The sequence below is a fragment of the Acanthochromis polyacanthus genome, chromosome 11 (genome assembly GCF_021347895.1).
Source record: "Acanthochromis polyacanthus isolate Apoly-LR-REF ecotype Palm Island chromosome 11, KAUST_Apoly_ChrSc, whole genome shotgun sequence".
Lineage (NCBI taxonomy): Eukaryota > Metazoa > Chordata > Actinopteri > Pomacentridae > Acanthochromis > Acanthochromis polyacanthus.
This window is the reverse complement of record NC_067123.1, coordinates 37410393-37429503: the sequence shown is the minus strand read 5'-3', so window position 1 is coordinate 37429503 and position 19111 is coordinate 37410393. Positions and strand designations below refer to the sequence as shown.

At 41.0% G+C, this 19111-nt stretch overlaps 1 protein-coding gene across 2 annotated transcripts; it reads right to left on the bottom strand.

The window, feature by feature from the left end:
- On the bottom strand, positions 1-18331 carry rprd2a (regulation of nuclear pre-mRNA domain containing 2a). 2 transcript variants are annotated; one of them, XR_002595982.2, is made up of 12 exons: positions 17843-18331; positions 13978-14107; positions 13571-13722; positions 13336-13388; positions 13068-13194; positions 12748-12923; positions 9954-10296; positions 7405-7593; positions 6452-6634; positions 4244-6335; positions 1500-1667; positions 1-1355 (listed from the first exon to the last, which is right to left on the bottom strand). XR_002595982.2 is itself a non-coding variant. In XM_022200107.2 (10 exons), the coding sequence occupies exons 1-10, from the start codon at positions 18015-18017 to the stop codon at positions 4570-4572; spliced, it is 3294 nt and encodes a 1097-aa protein (XP_022055799.1). In that variant the 5' UTR covers positions 18018-18331; the 3' UTR covers positions 3550-4569. The 2 variants fall into 2 exon arrangements, 1 of the variants encoding a protein (XP_022055799.1); XM_022200107.2 differs by lacking the exons at positions 1-1355; positions 1500-1667 and having other exon boundaries at positions 3550-6335.
- Positions 18332-19111: the final 780 nt, after the last annotated feature.

Here is a 19111-nt window from a genome sequence, read left to right as displayed (position 1 = left end):
GGCTTTCTGACTTTTTAATATAAAGTAGTCAACAGGTGTACAACAATATCTTTATAAATAACTTTTAATTTTACTCAATTGTATATATAATATTTAGAAGAATCTTTCTGTAAAAATACCATGTGATGTTTGGTTATAGGCGGCCATGTTGGTTTTAGGTCTGAAAACAGCAAAAATGTCAACTATGATACAAAAAGTCCAACAATTATATACTGAGCCAGTTAAATCAAAAACCTTCTATTTATAGTGCTTTTTATTTAACTAACAGGCTGGAAATGACACAAATAAGTGACAAAAGATGGTGAAAGCATGTGTCAGAGATGCATTCTGGTCCTCAGTCAGTCAACATCTTGATAACGTATTTCGTTAAACCATTTCTTGACTCGTTTTGGTTCCATGTTTCAGATTATTGTCCTGTTTGAAGGTCCAACACTGTCTATCAGCCAAGTCCCTCTGCAGATGTCAGATGTCATTGTCCAGAATCTTAAAATCATCCTCTTTTTTCATGTTGGAGTTCATTAATTTCCACCTCCAAACATGATAATGCCACCACCATGCTTGACTGTGCTCCTCTTTGGTTGGAACTCTTCTCCTTTCTTTCATAAAACAAAACCAACTCTATTTTCGTCACATCTGACCACAGAATTGATTAACAGCAACGCTTTTCTTTCTCCAGGTGGGCATTTGTGAGTTGGAGAACATCCACAGAGACCATGATATTTGTCACGACATGTTGCTACCGGAACAGCTCAGATTCATCAGGACGGCCTCGGTGGTGATGCTTCGGGGTTTTCCTTGATCAGTTGTGCCAGCACATGGCTCCCTTTGGCTTAACACCACCCCCTCTGAGATCTTTCACCATGGAACTCCTTCTACTTTTAGATTTTAATTTGCACAGTGGCCGCTGACACTTAGAAACACTTGGATTTAGCTTCAGATTTATACAATAGATCTTCACTAAGCTCTTCGGTTTTAGCCATGACTCGCAACTGGCAAGTAACTGAGCAGATAACCACTGCACAAGCTGCTCTCAGTTTAGAGTGTATTAAATGCACCGGAGCATGTTAGAAAAGACCAGAACCTTCTGGAATTTGGGAAATTGCAACAAATTCGAGGGCTATGAATAAGTAAAAGTATACAAAATACATCTTTAATCACTTGTTTCTGTCACTTCCAGCCAGAAAAACCCTACTGGTCAAAAAAAAACAAAAAACAAACAATACTATAAATCAAAATTTGGTGTGTATACGAGTCATTTTAAGGTTTTAATGCATGTTAATCCTGGCTGTACTTACTCACACTGGCCTCTTTGTGGAACCTTCCAGTTCTCCTGTGTTCTCCTCTCAAACCCACAACTAAAAGCAGACACACATAGAGAACAGAGAGAAACATTCTCAGCATTTTTTTTTTATTTTTTCCTCCCGTCCCAGTCCGCATCGATTGTTTTGATTTCCTGCAGGTGGCACTTAGTTTTCTGATGTATTAAACTGTGGGCTTACTCAGCTGCTGCGGCGCACAGCATCCATAACAGACCATGAAGAGCCATCAGTGGGAGCTGCGCGGGATTCAAAGAGGAGAAGCCACCACAGCATCAACCCCCCCACCTCCATCAGTTAACATGTTGGAGGGGAAAGGTTTCCATCACATCAAAGTGCAGCCGTGGATCCCTGAGGATGAAAAACAGGAGCAGAGGAGGGAGGGGATGAAACGAGAAATGGGTTAGAATTCAAAGGAGAGAGAGGAAAAACATGTCAATAAGTATGATTTCTCACTTCTTTTTTAAATTTAACGCACAATGCGCACGTCAAGTTTGTGCGTAAAAACGCGCATCGACGCCACGTGTGAAAGCGTCCAGAATATAAAGAAAGACAAATGTTACATAATTTAGTTATTTATTTAATTTGTCATGTTTGTGTGGCTGCTCCTCCTCTGACAAAAGCAGCAGGATAACAAAGTGAACGATCTGCTGACATCTGGCGACGGTCGCGACTCCTCGACTTTTTGTCTTTTACGCACGAAAACGCCGAATTAACTTCTCCCTTTCTTTGAATCGTTTCGTGTAACGCAGCTTTGTTCTGTGCAGATACGTAAGGAACGCGATCAAAACGTTGAATTCCCGTTAAAATCGATACTAACCCCCCTCCTCTAGAACACCAACACATTAATTAAAACCGATCTGAGTGAGGGGGCATTAATCGAAGCGCATTTGGATCGAAAAGTTTGGATAAAAAACGTTCATGTTTACTATCCGTTTCTGCACTATTAGGAATAAATTCAACTTTTTAAGAGACTACATAGGGTTTAATGTTCACTTGGCACAACTGGGTTGATGTGATGGTTTAACTATTGCAGTAACTAAAACTTTTTTTCTTTTTCCAAGTGAATTAGTGAAGTAGGAGCGTTTTCTAACCGCCTTATCAATCCTACTGATTACTAATTTGTCTCTCTAACTGGTTCCCTCTGTGCGGTTGGTTTGGCCTCAAATCAATTTGGCCCTTTTTCCATTAAATCTGCAGAGTCAGAATGTCTTACACCTGCCACAAGGGAGCCAAACATCTATTTTTTACAAAGAGGACTAATGAATCTTTTACTCTGAATGTGTTTATCACACCAGCAGCTGAACTCCAGACAGCAGTTTCCACGAAAGCCTCAAATAAACACATCTGACAGACTTTTAACTGCTATAAGGAGCAATTTATACTTTAAAGAAGGTAAACTGCGATTAAAACTTTCAACATCTCGACCGGTTCGAAATATAATCAGCAGAAAATTGAGAGTAATGGGCTCCACGTCTATCAGTTGTACTAATTTAGTTTCATTTCCATCCCAGTTTGACGCCTTTACCCTGACATTATTGTACTAGTAAATAAAAACTACACCTGTGCAGACTATTAGGATCAGCTGAACTGACTGAGAATGAATAAAATCCTGTGATTAAACAGCAAATTGCACAAAAGCACTGATGTTAAGAGAAATGTGCACACAGGTTGAAGCTTGCAGCCATAGTGTGGACATGACTGCATTAAAATGGAAGTCTTCATCATATACATAAATTTAAAATGCAGATTTCTTTGATCAGGCGGTATTTAGAAGGTTGTAACTATTTTCAAAGGATATTAAGTCAACTTGAGAAATAAAAAATGGACAAAATACCTTATTTTTTTAACAAAAACAACACATTCTATTCAGCTACTTAAATCCTATAAATGCGTCCAAGTTGCTATTTTTCTATTAGTTGAGCATAAAATTACTTTCATTTATCTGGAATAATGTGGGAAGATGTTGAAAACTATTTTATTCCCTAATTGGAACTAATACTTTAAAGGATTACTGATCAAGAAATCATTTTTGAGATTAAAACAGATTACAAAACATATTTTCATAGAAATGCCCTAAATTCTGTGATGTACTTTTGTCTTTTCAGTGGCACCGATTTGCTAATTTCTCTGCTAATCACCACAAGTCCTACTTTTTCCACTCACAAGTGATGAAGAGCTGAGCACTAATTGTTAAGGACAGTGGTCACAGTGTATGAAGAAAACAATAAGACATTTTTCAAACTCAGATCTTTATTAGTCAGTACAAATAAACGAAACTGATGATGACCATCTTCATCCCCTCCAAGAAATGCACTTCTTCTGTGTCGGTCTCGGAGGCTGAAAAAAATATAACTCACACCTTTCTTTCTTTCTCTCTCTCTCTTTGTTTGAACTGGTGACATTTTCCTTCCAGGAACTAAACGAGACGTGGAACTACCGCCGAAGGGATCTTGCGCACTAGTGGAGGAAGCGTCCCTTCACAGACAGAACATCCGGAACACTGAAAAATAATTCCCTAAATGTGCCTGCCTGCGTGTGTTTGTGGAAGAAACAGAAATTCTCTTAACTTTACACTCAGTTTGCCACTCCCAAAGTGAGATTTAAATAGATGTCTCACCAAAAGCTACTGGGAGCTGCTGATATGGGAAGAGGAGCAGTTAAAACCGCTCACCCAAAAACTAAACGACAGCAGGAACATTACACCGACGACATCCTTCTGTTTCTTTCTTAGCAAAAATAACTGTCCTCGGGTTGGAAAAAAAAATGCTGAACGTTTTGCGACTAGTCGGCTTACACTTGACTGCATGCACACACGCACACCATGCACACACTCTGACCTATATCAAACGGACGCTCAATTACATATTTAATGAATGCTTCATACTGGAAGCACATAACACAAAAAGTGAATTATATATATCCACCTCTTAGTTTCTTTAATCTTCTTTCTTCACTCTTCAGTCCAGCAGCCCTCTCAGAGCCTCCGCCTGCTTTATGTCTCTTGCTGTTGTCTCTCCTCAACCCTCTGCACATCCTCTATTCTTCGGCATTTACAGTGCTCTTCTGGTAGCTGGTTAATTAAGTCCTCTTCCGTATAATTTTGTCTTCTGATGCCCACCTCGTTATTTGAACTTTTATCCACCCACGTTCTCTTCAGCTTTTCAGAAATCTCTCACAGCAGCATGCGGACCTCAACAACAATCTGCCTCCTGACATTAAAGAGGTCAAAGCTACATGTCCAGTCAGTCGGTCAGTACCGTGGGGGCAGAAAGGGTCTTTTCGGGGGGAACATTGGACCCCCTCCTCTTGGACCAGGACCAGGACCTGGACCAGGACCTGGACCAGGACCAAGACCTGGACGCTTGCCTCTTAACATCGGGCTGGGGCCGCGGAAACGAGGAAACGGCGGTCGTGGCGGCCCTCTGGGGTGTGGGGGGTGCGCAGGGTGGGGAGGCCGATGTGGAGGCCTCATACCGGGATGATGGATTTCATGACGGGGTGGCGGGGGTCTCCTTGGAGTGTAGTGTGGAGGAGGGGGGCTGTGTCTCTGGGCAAAGTAAGGGTCCTCAGAGGGTGAGCACGGAGGAGTGAGGCGCCCTCGGACCATGGGGTAGTGGTGAGGAGGACTGCCTGGTCTGTAGTATGAATCCTCTTGGTGGTGGTAGGGATTGCCTTGGCGGAAAGGGGCGTCACGTGGGCGGAGCTCATCGTGGTCGTCCTGGTAACGCAGGTCAACTGGGTGAGCGTGTAAATCGTTGGGGTGCCGCGGCCGATGCTGGTCGATGTCGTACGGCCGATCAGCAGGATGAAATGACGACTTGTGTTGGTGGTCGTGGACGACCATCCCGCTGATGATGCTGTCAGCTCTGCCACCAAACACCGGTCCTGCTTCAGCACCCGGACCCGGCTGCTGACGCTCAGGAGGAACCATCAGACTGTTGATGGAGGAAGGAGGGCCGTCAAAAAGAAGAGGAGGGGGAGGCAACCTTGGGACAGGAGGAAGGTTGTTTCTAAAGAAGGCAGGGGACGTGGAGGAACCGTGCTCGGACACAAACTCCTGAGGCTCCTGAGTCTGCTCGGTTTGGTATGGATAAAGTCCTGATGTCTGGTTTTCTACAGCCCCTCCAGGCACTGTCATGTTGTAGCCGCTGGGCTGCTGAGAGCTCCCCTCTGGGTAAGTGTCACCGTACCAGCTCCTTTCACTCGCCCCCTGAAAGCCCTCAACTGTCTGTGTGCTACTGGCACCGCCTGGGGCTCTTTCTCCAGGCACCGGCCCTCCGGTTTGTGAAGATATCTGCTGGTAATGGGCAACTGGTGCAGTGATCATGTGCTCTGACATCTCCTGTTTGCTGTACGGACGGGGCTGGTAGATCTGCCCATTCTGAGCCACGCCTGGCTGTAAGTGAACTTGCTGCTGGGGATTGTTGGTGTTCTGCTGGGCGTTATTCTGGTATGCAATAGGAGCTGTTTTAGGAGCAGTTTTATCTTCAGATGACGCATTTGTGTTGGAAGCGAATGGGAACACTGCTGGTTTGTCCATGATCTCGTCCTGAGTTGGGGTGCCTCCTCCCTCATCCCGTACTGGGGTCCCACCTTGGGTGTCAGTGCCGGTGGCTGGGCTCAGATTGTCTCCTCCCACAGCTGGGGTTGTAGAAAAACTCAGGTCAAATGCATTGAAAGCAGGGTTTCCCTGCAGGAAGTTATGGATCTTAGACTCTAAACTCGTAGAGGAGGAAGACGGCTCTGTCTCGGTCGTCAAATCCATGTCTCTGTGAAGAGCCTGGACCAGGGCAGAGGCTGGGTTGGAGGTCTGAGGGGGTTCTTGGGTGCTTGAGCTCTGCTTTGTAGCGGAGCTGAATGAAGAAGGCACCGGTGCAACAAAAGGGAGAGACTGGCTCTGAGAGGGTACTGCTGGTGCAGATGTGGATGATGGAGAGGGAGTAATCTTGCCTGGACTGGAGGAGGAGAGGTCTGGGGCAACATTTGCAGACGAGCTGCCCAGAAGAGAAGTGATTCCTAAGTGATGGAAGGAAGAAAACAAACACGTATGTTGGTCAAGTGTGCTGCTTTCAGTGTACGGTATGAAGCAAAGTTTTTATTTTGCAGTGACGCAAATGAGTCACAATTCTCACCTTCAAGGCTGCTGGTTCCCTGGACTTTGGACAGAGCACTGAGGAGATCTGCAGGACTCACATCCACCTTGGACAGGAGGTTTACCAGTGAGCCGGCATCCTGGGAGGCCACAGGGGCAGCAGGTGTCGTTTTCACTGAGGACCTGGCAGGAGCAGCTGCAGGAGGACTCTCCACTGACGGCGCTGCAAGACAAACGGGGGCATTTACTACTACTATAAATCCTTATATAGTAACTGATCACTGAGATAAAATACTGTTATGCAATAAGATGCAATTGGAACTTTTAGACTTTATGAAGATGCAGGAACTTAAGCTATATTTATATGAAAGAAAAATATTTTTAAGGCAAATTCAAAACCACCTTTATTCACGTCTATATCGCACTGAAATTATGGTTCCAATCACATGTGGCAAAGGTAACTCTGTTCTGTGTCACAACAGACTCAATCATGGCATGTGACATAAAGTCTCTACGTTATATTCCTACACCGACAACAATTTATTTATTTAAATAAGAGTTCAATATTATGAAATCCGAAGTAACAAAGAGACACAAATGCAAAACCTTCAGGAAGAAAATTCCAATAATTCCTTAAAAGTTTCCCTTAAAGCTTTTGTTTAAAAAAAATCCCCCAAATTTGGCAAGAAAATCTTGTAAATATTTTTTTAAAAAGGAGTAAAAATCTTCCAAAAAATCCTAAAAATATCTGAAGTGATTACAAATACATCAGTAAAACCAGCTAATTTTGCTGGATTTTGGTTGATTTTCTTGTGAATGTTCTTAAACATTTTTAACATTTCTTTTTTTCACCAAAAAATGTTCAAAGACTTCCCAAAGAAGTTTCACTGTGAAAATATTCCCCCCCCCACATTTTCAAACTTTAAAACGGGCCAAATTTGGCCCACAGGAAAACACGAGGGCTAAGTATGCAGAGAGGCCTCCTGCACTCACCTGTGTTCTTCATCACTGAGCCTAAACTGTTGAGGATGGAGCCAATTTTACTCATGTCAACATTTTCCACGGCTGCTGTGGGAGCGGCTACGGGAGGCGTGACCTGCGCCGCTGCCACCGATGGCTCGCTTTTTGCTGGGACTGCAGTGGACACCTCTGGGTGGGGGACGGATTTAATCTGCTCCTCAACTGAGGACAAAAACATGGCAGTGAAAGCAGTGAGGGAGAAAGCCTGGATGTGCAAACAGTCTACGTCCTGACACATTGCTTTAGGTCACACAGTTACACTTTCATTGGTTTTCTACAATACAGTCTTACATTAGAGGCATTCTTCTTAAAGCACCAGTGACTTGTAAAGCTAGGTTTACTGTATAGTTGTCACATCAGGTATCGACAGTGAATTTTCAATAAAGCACTGACATAGCAGGTGTTAGATTTCACGGCCGCCACAGTGCTAGACAGATGCTTCGTATGTGATAATCACCTAAGCAACTGCAATCACACTCTCACCTCTCAAATACTTACACAACTCGAGATGAACTCCGGTAACTGATATTTTCCTCATTGCATTATTTTAGATAACTTTGCGAGGCAGCTGGATTCTTGTGAGCTCATGAGGTCACTCGAGAATTCACTTTGATAGACTTTAAGCTATGAGCTTGTGGCAAATCCACACACAAATCAGTGAATTTAGAGGAGCTACTGGCAGCTACGGGCGTGTTGTAGGTGTGACTAATATAATGGCTAATTCATGCTTTTTGCAGCGCACTGTAGACTGTGTGACTGGTTGCATTTTCCCTCCTATCACACAGAGAAAAAAACACAAGGAAAGAGCAGCTGCTTAGAGAAAGCACGGACAAATCAAAGCACCTCCAAAGTCCAGCAACGGCTACTTCAACTACGACTCTGTTAATGATGAACTACAAAAAGCGTGGACGACGATGACGCGTCCATACACAGGCTGTCCTCATACCAGATATCTGTTTTAGGCACCGCTTCTTATAGCGTGGTCACAATTATTGTGCTACAAACAAGAATTTTGGCTTTGAAATTTATGCCACGTGCAACCTCGCCGACACATACGCGCACGTGGAAAGCATGAATTGGCCTCTAGCCTTGAACAGAGATTGACAGACAGATGGTTCATCTAATCTGTCAAGCATTTTGTCAAAGTGCCAGTCTTTTCTCGAACAGTTTGTCAGACTTTTGCGCCAAAATCGAGGAGGAGAAACACCAGAAGAAGACAAAGGATGATTGTTGAATTTATTACGATCCCCATGATTAACAAATTCATTTCAAATAAACACATGTGCTCAATAATTAATCTCACTCTGCTCCGTTCTTAAAACCCCAGCATGTTGGCACGGCTCAGCGCTAGTGTAGACTTAAAATTATGCTTTATTCAGGCAAATTGTTTGTCTCATTGGTTAGGGAAAATCAAATCCCTGCCCGCTTGGAAATCAGTTAGAATGGAGGGAATGTCAGACTGAAGATAGAAGCGGAGTCTGTTTGATATCAGGGAAGCTACTCCCTGAAGTACAACAACAAATCAATGCTAATAGTCTTATCAACTTTCAAAGAAAACACTAAATAGGTCGAAATCTCACCATCCTCGATCATCATCCATATTATGCAGTTTTACAGCCAACTTTTTAATCTACATATAAATATAAATTCATTACTACTTATGTACATATAAATACTTGGATTCTTGAAACACAGATGACATAATGGGTGCTTGTACTTTGGCTATAAGATATTTAAATATTGGTAAAAATGTTTTTCTTCAAATTAAAGACAAGATAATTAACAGCGTTCCGAACAATTACAGATCTGTGTGAATGCTGAGATATTTTAGGAGTTATCTGTGATTTTCTGCCTACTTTCAGGAGTGTTGGTCATTTTTATTTGTTAAACACATTTTAGAAGAATAATCATGAATGTCTTTTAACCCTCCTGTTGTTTTCATTTACTAGCACCAAAAAATACTGTTTCCTTCCCTGAAAAAAAATCCAAAAATTCAGCAAATAAATTCCCCAAATTTTTTGAAAATCTTCAAGAACAAAATTCCAATAATTCCTTGAAAGTCTCCCTTAAAAGTTTGATATAAAAAAAAAAACAAATGTGACAAGAAAATTCTTGTAAATATTTTCAAAAAATTAGTAAAAATCTTCCAAAAAATGAGAAAAAAAATCTTTCAAAAAAATGACCAAAATATCTAAAATGATTACATATGTATCAGTAAAATTTCTAAAATTTTCTTAAGAACACTGAAAAAAAAATCAACCAAAATCCAGCGAAATTCACTGGATTTTGGTTGATTTTTTGGTCAATGTTCTTAAGAAACATTTTTAACATTTCTTTTTTCCCACCAAAAACTGTTCAAAGATTTCCCAAAGAAGTTTCACTGTGAAAATATCCCCCCCACCCCCACCAAACACATATTTCCAAACTTCAAAACGGGTCAATTTTGATCTGCAGGACGACACGAGGGTTAATATTGCGTTTAAAAACAGTCACTGTGCCCACATCACTATCCCAGTCCTTACCTATGATGCCACCGCTGTCCATTTCTTCCTCTGAGAGCTCCATGTCCTCCACTTGGCGATTGTCGTTCTCCCCGAGAACTTCTTCGTCTCTGGGGGATCCTCCAGGTGAGGACAGCGGGCTCGGGGCAGGCGGCTCGGCTTCATCGTCCATAGCAGAGCCGTCGAGATCTGGATCGGGATGGGCCATGTCCAGACCGTGGAAAGGAGACTCCGAGCCTGTAGGGGACGGTGCGTCTGCAGAGGGTGAGGGGATGGGCGAATCGTCCAGGTCTGGTAAGGTGGCCTTCAGGGAGTCCAGCTTACGCTTGAGGTGGGACACCCGGTTCGCAAAAGTTTGGTAGGCCTTGAGAGGAGACACAGTTTTAATAAATGAAACGTTAAAAAAACAAACAGGCTACAAAGTCCAACCACAAACTGATAACATCTGTTATTTTCTCTTATGTATTTTAGTGTTTCTTCAGTTAAAATCCATCCAGGGAGCTCAGACTTGTTTGTAAACACATTATTCAGGTCAGAAAATATTGGCTTAAAGACTGTGAACTATGTAGCGCTTAATTGTTGAGCTGCTCCTTTAAACTATTTTTCATAATTTAAGTGTGAAGGATTTTCTGAGCGGCCCAGAAATCCCGAAGCCTCCCTGTAACGCCAACATTATAAAAGCTGGAGTGCAGAAGCATCAGTGGCTCTCTCCTCCGACTACAGCGACTGCATCTCCTCTGGATGCCAGAATTTTTCAAAATGGCTCAGACTCTTTATTTAAAAGTCTAAGATTGATGAGATGAAGAAGAGGTGGATTGATGGAGAGCTGAAGATCACCTCAAACACCTCCTTCTGAAGCAATTATTTTACACTTGGTAGCTGCACAAACTTTATTCAGAGACAAGGGAGATTTACAGATAATCTGCTGCTGGCTAATGGACCTGCCCTGGCTATCTCCCCCTTCTTGTTGACATGTGGTTTCTTTATCAGCAGTACCTGCCCACTAATGACTGGAAGTTGCCTCATGTACTTAGTTTATTATAGCTTAACTTAGTCCACAGCTGACAACAATATTCTGTGACTTTACATCTAACCAGTAAACAGTTTGGTTAAAGAGAACTCAGCTTTGCTTTGTGTGGCTAATAATAGAATAGAATAGAATAGAATAGGATAGAATCACTTTATTCAGAATATATCATATAATATATATATAATAATTATATATATATATATATATATATATATATATATATCTCATATAATAAGGTTTTATACTTAAACTGTCACTCAAATTTGGCTGGATGATCAATAACAGCTTTCCATAGTCGGAACATGTATCTGTTGCTGCTTTATGTGGACATTAAAATAAAGTTTATCTACACCATCTGTCAAAAGCTTTAGGACACTGTCTCATTCAAATAAAGTAGAACCTGTCCTACAACTCTTTACAGGGGGTGTATTTCATCATATGGATGTGATCAGGGCAGGACTCTGGTCATACATGTAAAGTTTCAGGCAGATTGGAGCATGTTCAGGGCATTTACACAGCATTTGAAATTTCATGGCCAAGGATCAAAATTCCAGAGGCTGCCACGGACACGCCCTTTGACTTTGGAAAAAGATTTTAAAAACTTTGGATCATTAAGGCCTCCTGTATGTACTGGCCCAATTTGAGGTGAATTGGAGTTTCCCCCTAGGAGGAGTTCGCTCTAGAAAAAAAAAGAAAAATGGGCAAAATCTGACGTTCAACACAAAATAGCTCACTTCCTGTTGGGTTTGGAATGTGGCTGTCACTGACTTTTTTGTTCAGCCTGATGTGCTGCATATGTGTACCAAATCTGGTAGATACACCCCCTGTCAAAAGTTGTAGGACAGGTTCTACTTCATTTGAATGAGAAAGTGTCCTAAAACTTTTGACAGGGGGTGTATGCAGGCGTGAACTAACCATGACGTCACCCGTTGGTTTCAACCCCGAGAAAATGAAGCCCGGATTTTGCTACTTCCTGGTCGCCGTTTTGGATTTTTTGGAGCCAGTGACGTAAAAAGCGTCATCAAACAGACTGGACCGGAGAGCAACTAGGGGCAGGATTGGCTGAGGACTCTCTTATCCCGCCCACATTTTACCGCAGAGGCTTCTGTTGCTGTCAATCAAGTATAGCCACGCCCCCTGGCTCCGCCAACTTTAACGATTTATTTAAAATTCAGTATTGATTTATTTTAAGATCGGCCACCTGACCTCTCATTTTGACCATGAAAACTAACGGGAAAAAAATCCTGAGCTGTAGAACATCAGTCTATCAAATTTTATTTTTTCCAAAAATGAATTGGGGTCTATGGAGCAAAAGCTTTTTGGAGCCAACCCTAGCGGACGGCGTGATATTGCAAGTTTTTGACACTTCCGGGTTGGCTTCAATTCTGGAGCCAGACGCTACGTCCATCTTTACATACAGTCTATGGGTGTATGTTATGTTTGCAAGGTCTGTCCACTGGTATTATGAAGTGTATTTTATACTGAGCACCTTTATACATGCTTGTCATAAACAAAATTTATGCTCACACTGTAATAAAACAGACACAAGAGTCAACAAAGTAGTTTTGATTTGTGTCTTCACATTGTAAATACTTGTTCAAGGTGATTCTCCATGTTATGGGCAAATACAGCAACTAAAAAATGAAATCCTACCTAGTTATAATGTGATGTGAGGGTTGCGTATTATTCTACTTGACTTGTATTAAACCACAGGTAGCTTCCATTTTTAGATTTAGAACCAAATATGAACAATTCAGCCTGATTATAAGCAGCTCTCTCACTTACGTTAGCAACAATCTTGACCTCCTTGTACTGCATCTCATAGAAGATGTCTGCGTTGCTCAGTGCCTCCATGAGCGGAGGTCCCGTTTTGTTTTGCTTGTCGAAGAACTTTACAAACTCCTGCAGCTGTGCGCTTCCTTCCTCAAAGTCCTTGGAGAACTTTTTCCCTCCCGCTTTATCTGCAAGAACCGAGCAAGTAGAGGTGAATTTGGAGGGAGTGTGAGACGGAGACAAACACAGGCAGCGAAAACTTTGGCAACATCCATCTGTGTGTTGCACTAGGCTGAGAAAGTATGGCAGTGAAAGACAACTCAAACAAGCACCTTTGAGTTTCTTCAGGGCATCAGAGCTGCAGATGTCAACCCTCATAGCTGCCAGCTGTTTTTCTCTGAGGTCAACCTCCTCCAGAGATCTCTTGTACTTGGACAGTTGGTCTATGAATGCCTGGGGCTAAAGCAGAGGGAGCAGTCAGTCACAACATCAGAGCAACGCGATATTTAGGTGAAGGACAAAAACAGGACGATTCTGCACTTGTAAAATGGCAAAGCAGCAGTTTAGCTGGTTTATTTTAACTCAAAACATCGTACATACCACAAATTCAGCAACGACCTTGGACCGTAGATCTGCTTTAGACTCCACTGGAGCTGTAAAAAAGACAGAATAAAAAGGAAGCATATGAAACATTGAATGACTGTTAATAGAATACAGCAAAACTAAAGCAGTATTTAATTAAAAAAAATAGATGCAAACAGACCAACATGACATCAAGTTTAATGTTAAGATGAAATATTCATCAAATGTCAAAAGGAATAATCAACACGCTTACTTTTTTGCTCCACGGGCGTCTCGGGAGGAGACTCTTCTTTCACTAAAGTAGTCCTAAGATCAGAAATGAGCGTCCCTGAGTACACAGCCCTCTCCTCCCAGATGGATAGGATCCTCTCCACTGATTTAATCACCTTGGGGTCACCTTCATAGCTGGAGATAACAGAATAAGAACAGGGGACACTAGACACGTGTGCTCTTTGGTATAATGGCACCTGCTTTATTTATGTGCAAGGCATGTCTTTGCTTGAATAGAATGAATGGAAGGTCCAATGAAGGAGAAGGGAGGAAAAAAAGGCAGACGTGAAGGGCAGGAACACACACAATATATCACTGCAACTGATGTGCAGCGAATTAGGACGATTTTACCATCTCCTCTGTAAAATCATAGCCATAGAAATGACTTACTTGACCAGCAGGAAGGCTTCTGGAAGCACCTCTGCGAATGCCGTGCGGTAAACGATGGCGTTTTTCCTTTTACAGTTCTGAATGACGTCGTTGGCAAGGTACAACAGGTTGAGTCTGTGTGCGGCATCAGCTGATAGAGGACAGAAAGATGGGAAAGTTTAGTCCAAATAACCCGAGAGGATGCTCATTTCTAAAATATCAGTCAACATCAGTCGCACTTCAGTTACTTCAACCGATAAATGAAACTGTTCTATTAAAGGTCAATCTGAAAAGGATCCATTTATGATTACCGCTACACAAAATAGTAATTTTGCAATGATAATGAATCTCAATACTTTGTAAGCTGTAAATGTAAAATGTTTATTTTTAGTTAACAAATTAGAAAAACAATTCACAAGACTTAACTAAATGGCACGTAAATGTCTAACATTCATCAATTATTAACATCACAACTGATTAAGCCTCAGTCATTAAACCTGTTTCTTTAGAAAACCCAAAGTGATCAGAAACCAAGACAGCATGCAGTCAGTGGCTATAAATGGTATTTCAGCTACAGCAGACTAGAAACATGACATTAAACCATCACCACAACCTTTTTCAGATATGTTGATGTGATCAAAACAGAGAGCTTTCAAACTATCAGCCTATTTATAGTTCATACACGCACAGAGTATCATTTAATGAATTTGATACCGGTACCCAAATGATACCCAATTTCTGGGAAAGACACCGAATCAATATTTTCAGTCCCACTCGAGCGGACACGGTGCCATGCTTCCCAGAAAACCCTTTCTTTGGTTCACCAAATGAGGCTAATGCATGAATCCTAGAAAAAACTAGCAAGAGGACTAAAAACCAAACCGAACATTGTCGCCAACTTGGGTCGTGACAATTCTAGAAAAGTACTTCATCAGCACTTTAAGATACAATAAACAGCAAAGTAACTCGTTTAATGGATTCAGTTCAGGAAATGTGTGCGCTGCAATACAAGGCTTTTGAAAAGAAGCAGACAGACAGCAAACTGATTATCCTGAGTGCAAGTCCATACCAAAGAATTTTGACTAGTTTCAATTCTGCCATTAAATTTCCACTGAAAGACAAACAGCTGGAAACAGACAAGTTTACACTGACATGCTATAATTCTCCAGCTAACAGATGAAAGTTTTTACTCAAAGCTCTGACATCACGAGAAGCGACTTTGTGGCATCAGCAGCAGGAAAAACAAAAAGCATAAGCCTTTGCTCCCTGCTAAACACCACCACCAGAAGAGTGTCTACGTCCAAATTCACAACAGACAAACCAAGCGCTGCATTTTGGAGTTTCATTGACTTATGCAAGTGATGCAACCTGTAATAAAAAAGTAATGCATTTAAAAACCTACTCGAAAGTTCTGTTGTCTTCCTGAAAGACAATCTACAACACACGGCTAAAAACACAAATAGCAACTGTGAGAAGTATGAGCCAAGAATCCCTGAGTTTCGACAAATTTAGCCACCTTCATCGAACACGGGAGCAAAGCTGAAGTCAATAACAACACTCCTTATCTCTTCAGACATGACAACTGTGAAAAATGTAGAAATGGCTTTGGAAAAAAATCACACCTGCAACATTTCAAAAACCAGAAAATTATTTTTCTAAATGTAAAAAATAAGGTTTCCTGTGTTCATCACAACACATGCAAGTGTTGTCGAAAGAGGAACTGCTAAAAATAATGTTAATTAAATTTAAAAACCAACAGCGCTATTCAAAAACATGGAGGTCAGCGTGTAGAGTAAACCTTTCTAAACAAAACTATTGCAAACATATCAAATTAAAAAGAGATCACAACTGGACACATGAGCTGACAACTGGCAGGAAATGAAATATGTGAAGACTATAACCAAAGCATTATTGAATCCTAACAAATGATTTGTGAGCATATGGTACACTCAACCCACACTACTAGCTATTATGGTTATCGATTTATCTGTCGGCTGTCTATTCCAACTGTTTTGTCTGAAAAGTAAAAAAAATTGGTCATAAAATCTCCACGAGCCAAAGTGGGCATCTGGAAATTACTTGTTTATCCAAAAATGTTTCATTTACAGTGATATAAAAGAGACAAAACCAGCACTGCCTCACATTTTGAGCAGCAGGAAATAACAAAAGTTAAGCAGGTGATCATGCTAAATCAATATGACAGATATATCTTCCACCAAATTTATTATTTCAGTGTTTTTTTAAACATCTGAGCTTGACATTGATTATTCCTTTATCTCATCACCACTTAAAATCACATTGTTAACCAACCTTAAAACACATGCTCAAACAACTCAAGTTTGCAGGTTACTTATTGTCAGATATTGTGACAAAAGCTCGAGAAATATTTAAACAGCTGCCTCAAGGCCAACAGGAGGACAACAGCAAACTGCAAAAACAGACTGAGAAGCACAACGCACTGCTGTTAATAAACATGCACACTTAACAAGTCCTGCCATCCCGCTCAGTGTAAGACCAACGATAAACTTTACGATCAGTCCTTACCATCATGCCTCGTTCGGTGCTCTCACACACACAGCAGAGACAACAACAACAATCGCTAAGTGCAAATAGAAGTCATACAAGATAAAGACTCATCGATCAATACACCGCAACGCAATTCATCATCCCTGTTTCAAATGATGAATTTATTTTGACTAAAGGACAGCCAGGCTCTCGGGCTGAGCTAAGAACAAACACTAACCTGGTTAGGGGCTCTAAGTGAAAATCTGTTCAGCCCCTGCAGCCTCCAAAGTCCACATAAAGCCCCTCTCTGGTCATTTATTTAACCTCTGCAAGCTTGTCTCTTTTTTATATAAGTCACACATTTAATGGCGTCCTGACTTTCTTACTTAAAATGGCTCAGATTTAACTCTACAACACCGTTTACTCTAGAATGTTTCTGTCTGTGTCTCCACGCATCCCTTCTCAACTATGGTCTATCTTTTAACTATTACTTTTTTACATTATTTTAATTTTTTTAGGCTACAAAATGCTTATTTTACCGCAAAATAATTAAAATAATGTATTAATCGCAGAGCCGGTCGCTATGATTGAACTGTTGTGCTGCAATGCACGAAGGGAGTTTTATTGTTTTTTTGTAGTTTAGACAGCCTAGTTATTAGGTTGGTTAATGTTGTCAGGACCGTAAGTGTGAAGTGTTCTTCATGCCTTCCTTTGCACAGAGACAGAGAAATACACTTATATTGTATTACACTGACTTTACAGTGACTTGGTGATACTTTATCAAGGAACATGGGTCTTGTGAGCTTATATCAATAACAAAGGTGCTAAAATCTCCAAAATAAGACAACATAATTATATATTAATATTAATGAAGGACCCAGCTGATTCTCTACCGTACTGGTGGGTACTGACAAATCTGTAAGTAACTAAAGTGTAAAAAAAAAAATTACACAATACAAATTGAATTTATGACTGATGTTCCCAGGGATTCTTTACCCGGATGAAAATAATGCCTGCAGGTAATGACAAAAAAAAATCGAGCATCCCGCATTAGAGAGCTCATTGGGAAGAACTGGTTTATATTAGTTTAAAAATATTGCGTAAAGCCACAAATAGGTCACCTTAACACAACTGTATGAACCTAAACAATGGGGCTTCTCTCCACTGACAGCACAGTAGGAATATATGTTTTATACTCTACAGTTTCCCTTTGCTCGCAGCTAGAACAAACATATCAAAAGATAATAGATGCATATGTCTTTTACATATGTGTATGGTCTCTTTCTATAATATTGCAATTTTAGCCACCGGAAAGGCTGGAGGAAGGCAAACGTTGTGTCCAATCAAGTCCGTTAGTGAATTAGGCGGTAAAGCTACTTACATTTCTTCAAATACTTCATCCAGTGCCGCACGATCAGACTGTGATACTTCTTGTTCTCGATGCACCAGGTGGACAGTCCTTGGATTGAATCCATGGTGTTGGTCACATTCTGAAACTTCCTGTCTAGAGTGGACTCCAGAGAGCCGCCAGAAGAGGCTCTGTCTCCCGCTGCCATGTCCGCTGGAGCTCCGGCTGCGCTCTAACATTAGCAGTTAGCCGAGGCTAGCACTTAGCTTAGCATGTTAGCTTAACGTTGCACAGACATCCTCGCGTTCAGCCGCCGCTCAGCTTCCACTAGTTGGTTACACGGGATTAAATGCTCGGTTTACCGTTTCCAGTCCCTTTATTTCTTCATAAGTCACCCACCGTTAGTTTCTGTGTCATAGCTAACTCTTAATATCATTTAACATTTTCGGCTAAAACTTAGCGCCTTTCGACATCCTAGAGGTCTGTTTACTCTCGGCTGGTCTGGTGGGGTGATGAAGAACACTTCCGCAAACACGACGTGGCTATAGCGCCGCCGAGCGTATGCTACCAGTGTTCAGTAGCGGCAGTAATGGGAGAAGTATTCTTTAATTTTTATTATTTGAGTCAAAATAGTAATACAGTATGGAGTAGTGAGAGTGCCAAATTACAAAAATAAATCTATAAAAGAATAAACAAATAAAATTGGTAACAATGGAAAAGCACATTTCTTCTTTTTAAAACAAACAACAAAAATAGCCCAAAAAACCCAGTCTGAAATGGTTTGTTGGCCACCAAAAATAACTGGACTTGCTAAAGAACTAAAACAACTAAAATACAACAATAGCTGTTGTTTTAAAATTGATAAATGTCCTTCTTTTATATTTTTGACATGTTTTTCAGTTTTGCATTGTTTATTTGAATGTGTACTCTGTTTATTTTGTATGGTGTCCTTAGGTGCTCTGAAATGTGCCAATAAAAAATTGTATTATTATTTTTATTATTTTTTAAAATTAAAAGAAATCCTTCTAATAAAATGGCTTGACAGTTGTCCACTTAGTGCACCCTGAAAGTACCCTGTGTATGTATTGGTATTTACCTGCTGATATTCTCACGCTGCACATCAGGATTTTACATCACATCTGTGCTAAATAATCAGTCTCTCACTGTATATTTAATGTCTGTTTTTTAGCTTTTCATGCAGCAAGACCTCCATGTAGAGTTATGATGACTCTCATGCAGTATAATCAGCTGTTTTGTGTAACTCTCAATTGATCAGAAACCTGAAAAGATTACCAAAGTTCT